Source organism: Oncorhynchus mykiss, unplaced genomic scaffold, assembly GCF_013265735.2.
Source record: "Oncorhynchus mykiss isolate Arlee unplaced genomic scaffold, USDA_OmykA_1.1 un_scaffold_270, whole genome shotgun sequence".
Classification (NCBI taxonomy): domain Eukaryota; kingdom Metazoa; phylum Chordata; class Actinopteri; order Salmoniformes; family Salmonidae; genus Oncorhynchus; species Oncorhynchus mykiss.
Window position 1 is genome coordinate 160001 of NW_023493724.1, and position 17500 is coordinate 177500.

The 17500-nt window shown below is 22.9% G+C and overlaps 1 protein-coding gene across 1 annotated transcript in view; it reads right to left on the minus strand.

Annotated features, from left to right (window-relative positions):
- Positions 1-11278: 11278 nt before the first annotated feature.
- The window catches only part of LOC110516674 (lipopolysaccharide-induced tumor necrosis factor-alpha factor homolog), a 12706-nt gene continuing 6484 nt past the window's right edge, over positions 11279-17500 (minus strand). Inside the window, exons 4-6 of the mRNA XM_036973575.1 lie at positions 16979-17168; positions 16609-16710; positions 11279-11683 (exon numbers count right to left, since the gene is read on the minus strand). Of these exons, the coding sequence (XP_036829470.1) occupies positions 11677-11683; positions 16609-16710; positions 16979-17168 (299 nt within the window). The 3' untranslated portion in view covers positions 11279-11676. The remainder of the gene's footprint in view (positions 11684-16608; positions 16711-16978; positions 17169-17500) is intronic.

Consider the following 17500-nt stretch of genomic DNA (forward strand, 5'->3'; position numbering starts at 1 on the left):
ATAATAGAGTTATAATAATATATAATATAATATAATAGAGTTATAATAATATATAATATAATATAATAGAGTTATAATAATATATAATATAATAGAGTTATAATAATATATAATATAATAGAGTTATAATAATATATAATATAATATAATAGAGTTATAATAATATATAATATAATAGAGTTATAATAATATATATAATATAATAGAGTTATAATAATATATAATATAATAGAGTTATAATAATATATAATATAATAGAGTTATAATAATATATAATATAATATAATAGAGTTATAATAATATATAATATAATAGAGTTATAATAATATATAATATAATAGAGTTATAATAATATATAATATAATAGAGTTATAATAATATATAATATAATAGAGTTATAATAATATATAATATAATAGAGTTATAATAATATATAATATAATAGAGTTATAATAATATATAATATAATATAATAGAGTTATAATAATATATAATATAATAGAGTTATAATAATATATATAATATAATAGAGTTATAATAATATATAATATAATAGAGTTATAATAATATATAATATAATAGAGTTATAATAATATATAATATAATAGAGTTATAATAATATATAATATAATAGAGTTATAATAATATATAATATAATAGAGTTATAATAATATATAATATAATAGAGTTATAATAATATATAATATAATAGAGTTATAATAATATATAATATAATATAATAGAGTTATAATAATATATAATATAATAGAGTTATAATAATATATAATATAATATAATAGAGTTATAATAATATATAATATAATATAATAGAGTTATAATAATATATAATATAATATAATAGAGTTATAATAATATATAATATAATATAATAGAGTTATAATAATATATAATATAATAGAGTTATAATAATATATAATATAATAGAGTTATGATAATATATAATATAATATAATAGAGTTATAATAATATATAATATAATAGAGTTATAATAATATATAATATAATATAATAGAGTTATAATAATATATAATATAATATAATAGAGTTATAATAATATATAATATAATATAATAGAGTTATAATAATATATAATATAATATAATAGAGTTATAATAATATATAATATAATATAATAGAGTTATAATAATATATAATATAATATAATAGAGTTATAATAATATATAATATAATATAATAGAGTTATAATAATATATAATATAATATAATAGAGTTATAATAATATATAATATAATATAATAGAGTTATAATAATATATAATATAATAGAGTTATAATAATATATAATATAATAGAGTTATAATAATATATAATATAATATAATAGAGTTATAATAATATATAATATAATATAATAGAGTTATAATAATATATAATATAATAGAGTTATAATAATATATATAATATAATAGAGTTATAATAATATATAATATAATAGAGTTATAATAATATATATAATATAATAGAGTTATAATAATATATAATATAATAGAGTTATAATAATATATATAATATAATAGAGTTATAATAATATATAATATAATAGAGTTATAATAATATATATAATATAATAGAGTTATGATAATATATAATATAATAGAGTTATAATAATATATAATATAATAGAGTTATAATAATATATAATATAATATAATAGAGTTATAATAATATATATAATATAATAGAGTTATAATAATATATAATATAATATAATAGAGTTATAATAATATATAATATAATAGAGTTATAATAATATATAATATAATAGAGTTATAATAATATATAATATAATATAATAGAGTTATAATAATATATAATATAATATAATAGAGTTATAATAATATATAATATAATATAATAGAGTTATAATAATATATAATATAATATAATAGAGTTATAATAATATATAATATAATAGAGTTATAATAATATATAATATAATAGAGTTATAATAATATATAATATAATATAATAGAGTTATAATAATATATAATATAATATAATAGAGTTATAATAATATATAATATAATAGAGTTATAATAATATATATAATATAATAGAGTTATAATAATATATAATATAATAGAGTTATAATAATATATAATATAATAGAGTTATAATAATATATATAATATAATAGAGTTATAATAATATATAATATAATAGAGTTATAATAATATATAATATAATATAATAGAGTTATAATAATATATAATATAATATAATAGAGTTATAATAATATATAATATAATAGAGTTATAATAATATATAATATAATAGAGTTATAATAATATATAATATGATATAATATAATAGAGTTATAATAATATATAATATAATAGAGTTATAATAATATATAATATAATAGAGTTATAATAATATATAATATAATAGAGTTATAATAATATATAATATAATAGAGTTATAATAATATATAATATAATAGAGTTATAATAATATATAATATAATAGAGTTATAATAATATATAATATAATATAATAGAGTTATAATAATATATAATATAATAGAGTTATAATAATATATAATATAATATAATAGAGTTATAATAATATATAATATAATAGAGTTATAATAATATATATAATATAATAGAGTTATAATAATATATAATATAATAGAGTTATAATAATATATAATATAATATAATAGAGTTATAATAATATATAATATAATATAATAGAGTTATAATAATATATAATATAATAGAGTTATAATAATATATAATATAATAGAGTTATAATAATATATAATATAATAGAGTTATAATAATATATAATATAATATAATAGAGTTATAATAATATATAATATAATAGAGTTATAATAATATATAATATAATAGAGTTATAATAATATATAATATAATAGAGTTATAATAATATATAATATAATAGAGTTATAATAATATATAATATAATATAATAGAGTTATAATAATATATAATATAATATAATAGAGTTATAATAATATATAATATAATATAATAGAGTTATAATAATATATAATATAATATAATAGAGTTATAATAATATATAATATAATATAATAGAGTTATAATAATATATAATATAATATAATAGAGTTATAATAATATATAATATAATATAATAGAGTTATAATAATATATAATATAATATAATAGAGTTATAATAATATATAATATAATAGAGTTATAATAATATATAATATAATAGAGTTATAATAATATATAATATAATATAATAGAGTTATAATAATATATAATATAATATAATAGAGTTATAATAATATATAATATAATAGAGTTATAATAATATATAATATAATAGAGTTATAATAATATATAATATAATAGAGTTATAATAATATATAATATAATAGAGTTATGATAATATATAATATAATATAATAGAGTTATAATAATATATAATATAATAGAGTTATAATAATATATAATATAATAGAGTTATAATAATATATAATATAATATAATAGAGTTATAATAATATATAATATAATAGAGTTATAATAATATATATAATATAATAGAGTTATAATAATATATAATATAATAGAGTTATAATAATATATAATATAATATAATAGAGTTATAATAATATATAATATAATATAATAGAGTTATAATAATATATAATATAATAGAGTTATAATAATATATAATATAATAGAGTTATAATAATATATAATATAATATAATAGAGTTATAATAATATATAATATAATAGAGTTATAATAATATATATAATATAATAGAGTTATAATAATATATAATATAATAGAGTTATAATAATATATAATATAATATAATAGAGTTATAATAATATATAATATAATATAATAGAGTTATAATAATATATAATATAATAGAGTTATAATAATATATAATATAATAGAGTTATAATAATATATAATATAATAGAGTTATAATAATATATAATATAATAGAGTTATGATAATATATAATATAATAGAGTTATAATAATATATAATATAATATAATAGAGTTATAATAATATATAATATAATATAATAGAGTTATAATAATATATAATATAATAGAGTTATGATAATATATAATATAATAGAGTTATGATAATATATAATATAATAGAGTTATAATAATATATAATATAATATAATAGAGTTATAATAATATATAATATAATATAATAGAGTTATAATAATATATAATATAATAGAGTTATGATAATATATAATATAATAGAGTTATAATAATATATAATATAATAGAGTTATAATAATATATAATATAATATAATAGAGTTATAATAATATATAATATAATATAATAGAGTTATAATAATATATAATATAATATAATAGAGTTATAATAATATATAATATAATATAATAGAGTTATAATAATATATAATATAATATAATAGAGTTATAATAATATATAATATAATAGAGTTATAATAATATATAATATAATAGAGTTATAATAATATATAATATAATAGAGTTATAATAATATATAATATAATATAATAGAGTTATAATAATATATAATATAATATAATAGAGTTATAATAATATATAATATAATATAATAGAGTTATAATAATATATAATATAATAGAGTTATAATAATATATAATATAATAGAGTTATAATAATATATAATATAATAGAGTTATAATAATATATAATATAATAGAGTTATGATAATATATAATATAATAGAGTTATAATAATATATAATATAATATAATAGAGTTATAATAATATATAATATAATATAATAGAGTTATAATAATATATAATATAATATAATAGAGTTATAATAATATATAATATAATATAATAGAGTTATAATAATATATAATATAATATAATAGAGTTATAATAATATATAATATAATATAATAGAGTTATAATAATATATAATATAATATAATAGAGTTATAATAATATATAATATAATATAATAGAGTTATGATAATATATAATATAATAGAGTTATAATAATATATAATATAATATAATAGAGTTATAATAATATATAATATAATATAATAGAGTTATGATAATATATAATATAATAGAGTTATAATAATATATAATATAATATAATAGAGTTATAATAATATATAATATAATATAATAGAGTTATAATAATATATAATATAATATAATAGAGTTATAATAATATATAATATAATAGAGTTATAATAATATATAATATAATATAATAGAGTTATAATAATATATAATATAATAGAGTTATAATAATATATAATATAATATAATAGAGTTATAATAATATATAATATAGTAGAGTTATAATAATATATATAATATAATAGAGTTATAATAATATATAATATAATAGAGTTATAATAATATATAATATAATAGAGTTATAATAATATATAATATAATATAATAGAGTTATAATAATATATAATATAATAGAGTTATAATAATATATAATATAATAGAGTTATAATAATATATAATATAATAGAGTTATAATAATATATAATATAATAGAGTTATAATAATATATAATATAATAGAGTTATAATAATATATAATATAATAGAGTTATAATAATATATAATATAATAGAGTTATAATAATATATAATATAATATAATAGAGTTATAATAATATATAATATAATATAATAGAGTTATAATAATATATAATATAATAGAGTTATAATAATATATAATATAATAGAGTTATAATATATATAATATAATAGAATAGAGTTATAATAATATATAATATAATATAATAGAGTTATAATAATATATAATATAATATAATAGAGTTATAATAATATATAATATAATATAATAGAGTTATAATAATATATAATATAATAGAGTTATAATAATATATAATATAATAGAGTTATAATAATATATAATATAATAGAGTTATAATAATATATAATATAATAGAGTTATGATAATATATAATATAATAGAGTTATAATAATATATAATATAATATAATAGAGTTATAATAATATATAATATAATATAATAGAGTTATAATAATATATAATATAATAGAGTTATGATAATATATAATATAATAGAGTTATAATAATATATAATATAATATAATAGAGTTATAATAATATATAATATAATATAATAGAGTTATAATAATATATAATATAATAGAGTTATAATAATATATAATATAATAGAGTTATAATAATATATAATATAATAGAGTTATGATAATATATAATATAATAGAGTTATAATAATATATAATATAATATAATAGAGTTATAATAATATATAATATAATATAATAGAGTTATAATAATATATAATATAATATAATAGAGTTATAATAATATATAATATAATATAATAGAGTTATAATAATATATAATATAATAGAGTTATAATAATATATAATATAATATAATAGAGTTATAATAATATATAATATAATAGAGTTATAATAATATATAATATAATAGAGTTATAATAATATATAATATAATAGAGTTATGATAATATATAATATAATAGAGTTATGATAATATATAATATAATAGAGTTATAATAATATATAATATAATATAATAGAGTTATAATAATATATAATATAATATAATAGAGTTATAATAATATATAATATAATATAATAGAGTTATAATAATATATAATATAATATAATAGAGTTATAATAATATATAATATAATAGAGTTATAATATATATAATATAATAGAATAGAGTTATAATAATATATAATATAATATAATAGAGTTATAATAATATATAATATAATATAATAGAGTTATAATAATATATAATATAATATAATAGAGTTATAATAATATATAATATAATATAATAGAGTTATAATAATATATAATATAATAGAGTTATAATAATATATAATATAATATAATAGAGTTATAATAATATATAATATAATAGAGTTATAATAATATATAATATAATAGAGTTATAATAATATATAATATAATAGAGTTATGATAATATATAATATAATAGAGTTATGATAATATATAATATAATAGAGTTATAATAATATATAATATAATATAATAGAGTTATAATAATATATAATATAATATAATAGAGTTATAATAATATATAATATAATATAATAGAGTTATAATAATATATAATATAATATAATAGAGTTATAATAATATATAATATAATAGAGTTATAATAATATATAATATAATATAATAGAGTTATAATAATATATAATATAATATAATAGAGTTATAATAATATATAATATAATATAGTTATAATAATATATAATATAATAGAGTTATAATAATATATAATATAATAGAGTTATAATAATATATAATATAATAGAGTTATAATAATATATAATATAATAGAGTTATAATAATATATAATATAATATAATAGAGTTATAATAATATATAATATAATAGAGTTATAATAATATATAATATAATAGAGTTATAATAATATATAATATAATAGAGTTATAATAATATATAATATAATAGAGTTATAATAATATATAATATAATAGAGTTATAATAATATATAATATAATATAATAGAGTTATAATAATATATAATGTAATAGAGTTATAATAATATATAATATAATAGAGTTATAATAATATATAATATAATATAATAGAGTTATAATAATATATAATATAATATAATAGTTATAATAATATATAATATAATAGAGTTATGATAATATATAATATAATAGAGTTATAATAATATATAATATAATAGAGTTATAATAATATATAATATAATAGAGTTATGATAATATATAATATAATAGAGTTATAATAATATATAATATAATAGAGTTATAATAATATATAATATAATAGAGTTATAATAATATATAATATAATAGAGTTATAATAATATATAATATAATAGAGTTATAATAATATATAATATAATATAATAGAGTTATAATAATATATAATATAATAGAGTTATAATAATATATAATATAATATAATAGAGTTATAATAATATATAATATAATATAATAGAGTTATAATAATATATAATATAATATAGTTATAATAATATATAATATAATAGAGTTATAATAATATATAATATAATAGAGTTATAATAATATATAATATAATAGAGTTATAATAATATATAATATAATAGAGTTATAATAATATATAATATAATAGAGTTATAATAATATATAATATAATATAATAGAGTTATAATAATATATAATATAATATAATAGAGTTATAATAATATATAATATAATAGAGTTATAATAATATATAATATAATAGAGTTATAATAATATATAATATAATAGAGTTATAATAATATATAATATAATAGAGTTATAATAATATATAATATAATAGAGTTATAATAATATATAATATAATATAATAGAGTTATAATAATATATAATGTAATAGAGTTATAATAATATATAATATAATAGAGTTATAATAATATATAATATAATATAATAGAGTTATAATAATATATAATATAATATAATAGTTATAATAATATATAATATAATAGAGTTATGATAATATATAATATAATAGAGTTATAATAATATATAATATAATAGAGTTATAATAATATATAATATAATAGAGTTATGATAATATATAATATAATAGAGTTATAATAATATATAATATAATAGAGTTATAATAATATATAATATAATAGAGTTATAATAATATATAATATAATAGAGTTATAATAATATATAATATAATATAATAGAGTTATAATAATATATAATATAATAGAGTTATAATAATATATAATATAATAGAATAGAGTTATAATAATATATAATATAATAGAATAGAGTTATAATAATATATAATATAGTAGAGTTATAATAATATATAATATAATATAATAGAGTTATAATAATATATAATATAATAGAGTTATAATAATATATAATATAATATAATAGAGTTATAATAATATATAATATAATAGAGTTATAATAATATATAATATAATATAATATAGTTATAATAATATATAATATAATATAATAGAGTTATAATAATATATAATATAATAGAGTTATAATAATATATAATATAATAGAGTTATAATAATATATAATATAATATAATAGAGTTATAATAATATATAATATAATAGAGTTATAATAATATATAATATAATAGAGTTATAATAATATATAATATAATAGAGTTATAATAATATATAATATAATAGAGTTATAATAATATATAATATAATAGAGTTATAATAATATATAATATAATAGAGTTATAATAATATATAATATAATAGAGTTATAATAATATATAATATAATAGAGTTATAATAATATATAATATAATAGAGTTATAATAATATATAATATAATAGAGTTATAATAATATATAATATAATAGAGTTATAATAATATATAATATAATATAATATAGTTATAATAATATATAATATAATATAATAGAGTTATAATAATATATAATATAATAGAGTTATAATAATATATAATATAATAGAGTTATAATAATATATAATATAATATAATAGTTATAATAATATATAATATAATAGAGTTATAATAATATATAATATAATAGAGTTATAATAATATATAATATAATAGAGTTATAATAATATATAATATAATAGAGTTATAATAATATATAATATAATATAATAGAGTTATAATAATATATAATATAATAGAGTTATAATAATATATAATATAATAGAGTTATAATAATATATAATATAATATAATAGAGTTATAATAATATATAATATAATAGAGTTATAATAATATATAATAGAATAGAGTTATAATAATATATAATATAATAGAGTTATAATAATATATAATATAATAGAGTTATAATAATATATAATATAATAGAGTTATAATAATATATAATATAATATAGTTATAATAATATATAATATAATAGAGTTATAATAATATATAATATAGTAGAGTTATAATAATATATAATATAATATAATAGAGTTATAATAATATATAATATAATAGAGTTATAATAATATATATAATATAATAGTTATAATAATATATAATATGATATAATATAATAGAGTAAAATAACCAAGTTAATTGTTGTTTTTAAATAACTTTCCTGATCATCTATTTTAGCAATAAGGCACGAGGGGTGTGGTATAGGAGGGGGGGTGGTATAGGTGGGGGTATATGAGGGGGTACATGAGGGGTGTGGTATATGAGGGGGTACACAGGGGGGTGTGGTATAGGAGGGGGTACACGAGGGTGTACACGAGGGGGTGTGGTATAGGCGGGGGTGTGGTATAGGAGGGAGGGTGGTATTGGAGGGGGTATACGAGGGGGTGTGGTATAGGAGGGGGTAAATGAGGGGGTGTGGTATAGTAGGGGGTGTGGTATAGGAGGGGGTACACGAGGGGGTACATGAGGGGGTGTGGTATAGGAGGGGTGTGGTATAGGAGGGGGTATACAAGGGGGTACATGAGGGGGTGTGGTATACGAGGGGGAATACGAGGGGTATACGAGGGTGTTCATGAGGGTGTGTGGTATATGAGGGGGTATACGAGGGGGTATACGAGGGGGTGTGGTATACGATTGGGTATACGATGGGGTACATGAGGGGGTGTGGTATACGAGGGGGTACACGAGGGGGTGTGGTGCACGAAGAAGTGTGGTATACGAGGCGGTGCAGTATAGGAGGGGGTGTGGTATAGCAGGGGGTGTGGTATAGGAGGGGGTGTGGTATAGGTGGGGGTGTGGTATACGTGGGGGTGTGGTATACGTGGGGGTGTGGTATATGAAGGGGTGTGGTATAGGTGGGGGTGTGGTATATGCCCAATATACCACGGCTAAAGGCATATAACACTACGCAACGCAGAGTGCCTCGATACAACCCTTAGCCGTGATATATTGACCATATACCACAAACCCCCAGGTGCCTTATTGCTATTACAAACTGGTTACCAACGTAATTAGAGCACTAAAAAAACATGTTTTGTCATACCCGTGGTATCCCGGTCTGATATACCACGGCTGTCAGCCAATCACCATTCAGGGCTCGAACCACCCAGTTTACAATAAACAATATATCAAATATAATATATTTAATACCATTATGAAATATAACATACAATATAATCCATACACTATTTAATAAATAAATAATGTAGTTAATACCGTGTGCAATATGATACATGATATAGTTAATATATTGAATACAGTGACATTTAATACAGTGTAAATTAATGTTGTAATCGGGCTTCAACCCAACAGCCATGTTCTCATTCCCTCCTCTCACCCCTAACCTCTGAACCCTAACCTCTGAACCCTAACCTCTGTAACCTCTCTATCCCCTAACCCAGTCTACACCAGTCCAGTGGTTTAAAGCCCTGAGAGGACACTCTGACTAGGGCTTCTGATGTCACCAGTCCTTCTCTTCTTGTGGTGATGATGTCACGTCCTGTAGTGAGGATGTCATGTCCTGTAGTGATGATGTCACATCCTGTAGTGATGATATCACGCCATGTAGTGATGATGTCACGTCCTGTAGTGAGGATGTCATGGCATGTAGTTATGATGTCACATCCTGTAGCGATGAGAAAACAATGAAAACAAGCAAGCATCCCAGAAAAGTGCTCAAAATAGACAATGTTAACATATGTTGCTTAAGAAACAAGGTTCATGAAGTCAATAACTTGCTAGGAACAGATGACATTCATATTCTGACCATCTCTGAAACTCACTTAGATAACACCTTTGGTGATACAGTGGTAGCAATACATGGTTATAACATCTACCGAAAAGACAGAAATGCCAAAGGTGGAGGTGTTTCTGTTTATATTTAGAACCACTTTACTGTAAAGATTAGAGAGGATCTCATGTTAAATACCGTTGAAGTAATATGGCTACAGGTTCATCTGCCTCACCTAAAGCCCATTCTGGTGGGAAGCTGCTATAGACCACCAAGTGCTAACAGTCAGTATCTGGATAATGTTAAATATTGTATTAGTAATATGGCTACAGGTTCATCTGCCTCACCTAAAGCCCATTCTGGTGGGAAGCTGCTATAGACCACCAAGTGCTAACAGTCAGTATCTGGATAATGTTAAATATTGTATTAGTAATATGGCTACAGGTTCATCTGCCTCAACTCAAGCCCATTCTGGTGGGAAGCTGCTATAGACAATCAAGTGATAACAGTCAGTATCTGGATAACGTGTGTGAAATGCTTGATAATGTATGTGATATCAAAAGAGAGGAATATTTTCTGGGTGATTTAAATATTGACTGGCTTTCATCAAGCTGCCCAGTCAAGAAAAACCTTCAAACTGTAACCAGTAACTAACTAGTCCTGCAACCTGGTTCAGGTTATCAGTCAACCTACCAGGGTAGTTACAAACAGCACAGGAATTAAGTCATCAACATGTATTGATCACATCTTAAAACTAATGCTGCAGAAATGTGCTTGAAAGCAGTATACAAATCCATCGGATGTAGTGACCACAATATGGTGGCCACGTCTAGGAAAACCAAAGTTCCAAAGGCTGGGCCTGATATAGTGTATAAGAGGTCATACAATACTATTTGTAGTGATTCCTATATTGTGGATGTAAAGAATATTTGTTGGTCCGTGGTGTGTAATGAGGAGCAAACAGACACAGCACCCATTAAGAAAGTGACTGTAAAAACTGTTAAATCCCTGTGGATTGATGAGGAATTGAAAAATGGTTGAGAGGGAAGAGGCAAAAGGAACGGTAAGTAAGTCTGGCTGCACAACTGATTGGCAAATGTACTGCAAATTGAGAAATCATGTGACTAAACTGAATAAAAATAATAAACTACACTATAAAACAAAGATAAATGATATAAAGAATGATGGTAAATTGAACATTTAATTGGAGCTTCAATTAAATTGAGGGAAAACAAGGTAACCTCAGCTCATTGAATCAGATGCTCATTCATCACAAACCCTACTGATATTGACAACTACAATAATGATTCCTTTCAATGGCAAGATTAGCAAACTTAGGCATGGAATACCAGCAACAAACTCTGACGCTACACATCCAAGTATATCTGACCAAATTATGAAAAACAGGTAGAGGTGAAAAAATTATTGTTATCTATCATCAATGAAAAGCCACTGGGGTCTGACAACTTGAATGGAAAATTAATGAGGATAATAACAGACGATATTGCCGCTCCTATTTGCCATATCTTCAATCCAAGCCTACTAGAAAGTATGTTCCCTCAGGCCTGGAGGGAAGCTAAAGTCATTCTGCTACCTAAGAATAGTAAAGCCCTCTTTACTGGCTCAAATAGCCGACCAATCATTCTGTTACCAACCCTTATTAAACTTCTGGAAAAAATGGTGTTTGACCAGATGCAATGCTATTTCACAGTAAACAAATTAAGTCTCAGTACGCTTATAGGGAAGGACTTTCAACAAGCACACCACTTACACAAATGACTGATGATTGGCTGAGAGAAATTGATAATGAAAATATTGTGGGAGATGTTTCGTTAGACTTCAGTGCAGCATTTGACATTATCGATCATAGTCTGTTGATGGAATAACGTAAGTGTTTTGGCTTTACACCCCCTGCTGTATTGTGAATAAAGAGTTTCCTGTCTAAAAGAACACAGAGGGTGTTCTTTAATGGAAGCCAACCCAACATAATCCAGGTAGAATCAGGCATTCCCCAGGGCAGCTGTCTAGGACCTTACTTTTTTCAATCTTTACTAACTACATGCCACCGGCTTTAAGTAAAGCCTGAGTGTCTATGTATGCGGATCACTCAACACTATACACGCCAGCTACTACAGCGACTGAAATGATTGCAACACTTAACAAACACTTAACAAAGAGCTGCAGTTAGTTTCAGTTTTGGAAGTGTGTTTTCTATCCCAAGCTGTCAATTATATGCATATTCTAGCATCTGGTCTTGAGAAATAGGCGGTTTACTTTGGGAACGTTATTTTTCCAAAAATAAAAATAGTGCCCCCTAGTTTCAAGATGTTAACAGCACTATCAACAAGGCAGGCCCTAGCTTTGTCACACCTGGACTACTGTTCAGTCGTGTGGTCAGGTGCCACAAAGAGGGACTTTTGAATTGGCTCAGGAGAGGGCAGCACGGCTGGCCCGTGGACGTACACAGAGAGCTAACATTAATATTATGGGGGCTGGTTCAAAGTGGAGGTTGACTTCATCACTACTTGTATTTGTGAGAGGTATTAACATATTGAATGTGCCACAAGGTGTCTGTCTAAACTACTAGCACACAGGTCAGACACCCATGCATACCCCACAAGACATGCCACCAGAGGTCTATTCACAGTCCCCAAGTCCAGAACAGACTATGGGAGGGGCACAGTTCCAAGACTACATGGAACTCTATTCCACATCAGGTAACAATAGAATCAGATACAAAAACAGATCAAAATACACCTTATGGACTGTGACAAACAGTGTATCTACAACACAAACATAGGCACAGACACATACATACAGACACAAGATGACACATGCACTATACACACACATACACATGGTAGTGGAGAAGGGGCCCGAGGGCACATACCTAGTGTGTATTGAAATCTGAAATCTGAATAATATTGTCACGTTTTAATAATGTTGTGACTGATTTAATTTTGCTGGACCACAGGAAGAGTATCTGCTGACTTGGCAGGAACTAATGGGGATCCATAATAAACCCTAGGAAGAGTAGCTGCTGCCTTGGCAGGAACTAATGGGGATCCATAATAAACCCCAGGAAGAGTAGCTGCTGCCTTGGCAGAAACTAATGGGGATCCATAATAAACCCCAGGAAGAGTTGCTGCTGCAGGAACTAACGGGGATCCATAATAAACCCTAGGAAGAGTAGCAGCTGCCTTGGCAGGAACTAATGGGGATCCATAATAAACCCCAGGAAGAGTAGCTGCTGCCTTGGCAGGAACTAATGGGGTTCCATAATAAACTCCAGGAAGAGTAGCTGCTGCCTTGGCAGAAACTAATGGGGATCCATAATAAACCCCAGGAAGAGTTGCTGCTGCAGGAACTAACGGGGATCCATAATAAACCCTAGGAAGAGTAGCAGCTGCCTTGGCAGGAACTAATGGGGATCCATAATAAACCCCAGGAAGAGTAGCTGCTGCCTTTGCAGGAACTAATGGGGTTCCATAATAAACCCCAGGAAGAGTAGCTGCTGCCTTGGTAGGAACTAATGGGGTTCCATAATAAACTCCAGGAAGAGTAGCTGCTGCCTTGACAGGAACTAATGGGGATCCATAATAAACCCCAGGAAGAGTAGCTGCTGCCTTGACAGGAACTAATGGGGATCCATAATAAACCCCAGGAAGAGTATCTGCTGCCTTGACAGGAACTAATGGGGATCCATAATAAACCCCAGGAAGAGTAGCTGCTGCCTTGGCAGGAACTAATGGGGATCCATAATAAACCCCATGAAGAGTAGCTGCTGCCTTGGCAGGAACTAATGGGGATCCATAATAAACCCCAGGAAGAGTAGCTGCTGTCTTGGCAGGAACTAATGGGGTTCCATGATAAACCCCAGGAAGAGTAGCTGCTGCAGGAACTAATGGGGATCCATAATAAACCCCAGGAAGAGTAGCTGCTGCCTTGGCAGGAACTAATGGGGTTCCATAATAAACTCCAGGAAGAGTAGCTGCTGCCTTGGCAGGAACTAATGGGGTTCCATAATAAACCCCAGGAAGAGTAGCTGCTGCCTTTGCAGGAACTAATGGGGTTCCATAATAAACCCCAGGAAGAGTAGCTGCTGCCTTGGTAGGAACTAATGGGGTTCCATAATAAACTCCAGGAAGAGTAGCTGCTGCCTTGACAGGAACTAATGGGGATCCATAATAAACCCCAGGAAGAGTAGCTGCTGCCTTGACAGGAACTAATGGGGATCCATAATAAACCCCAGGAAGAGTATCTGCTGCCTTGACAGGAACTAATGGGGATCCATAATCAACCCCAGGAAGAGTAGCTGCTGCCTTGGCAGGAACTAATGGGGATCCATAATAAACCCTAGGAAGAGTAGCAGCTGCCTTGGCAGGAACTAATGGGGATCCATAATAAACCCCATGAAGAGTAGCTGCTGCCTTGGCAGGAACTAATGGGGATCCATAATAAACCCCAGGAAGAGTAGCTGCTGTCTTGGCAGGAACTAATGGGGTTCCATGATAAACCCCAGGAAGAGTAGCTGCTGCAGGAACTAATGGGGATCCATAATAAACCACAGGAAGAGTAGCTGCTGCCTTGGCAGGAACTAATGGGGATCCATAATAAACCCCAGGAAGAGTAGCTGCTGCAGGAACTAATGGGGATCCATAATAAACCCCAGGAAGAGTAGCTGCTGCAGGAACTAATGGGGATCCATAATAAACCCCAGGAAGAGTAGCTGCTGCAGGAACTAATGGGGATCCATAATAAATACAAATACAAATCATGTCATGTAGTGATGATGTCACGTCTTGTAGTGATGATGTCACCTGGTGTGTGTGTGGAGGTGGGCGTGGCAGAGCGGGCAGGAGTGATGAGCGTCCTGGAACCCTGCGACCAGGAACGGGATCAGACAGCATCCGCAGATGAACCTGTACACACACACACACACACACACACACACACACACACACACACACACACACACACACACACACACACACACACACACACACACACACACACACACACACACACACACACACACACACACACACACACACACACACACACACACACATTTGCTATTACGGTTATTGCTCAGTAGGAGGCATCAGAGGGCCAATATCAATGTTGTAGTGAGCATTAACCAGGCCACACATGGCCCATGCAGCTATGCCAGGTGTGTGTCTGTGTTACCCCATGAGTGTCAGCAGGCCACACATGGCCCACGCAGCCACGCCAGGTCTGTTGGTGACGACCGTCGTGACGCGCTGATGACAGTTAGAACACTGTGTCATACAGGGGGTGTCGCCCATCGGACCCACAGCCTCTGATTGGATGATCACCACCGTCGGGGAATGCTGCTGCACTGTCTCCATGTTGACAGCTGACAGAGAGAGAGTTGTGATCAGAACCATGTCTATAGAACCATGTCTATAGAGAGTTCTGATCAGAACCATGTCTATAGAGAGTTCTGATCAGAACCATGTCTATAGAGAGCTGTGATCAGAACCATGTCTATAGAACCATGTCTATAGAGAGTTCTGATCAGAACCATGTCTATAGAACCATGTCTATAGAGAGTTCTGATCAGAACCATGTCTATAGAGAGTTCTGATCAGAACCATGTCTATAGAGAGTTGTGATCAGAACCATGTCTATAGAGAGTTCTGATAAGAACCATGTCTGTAGAACCATGTCTATAGAACCATGTCTATA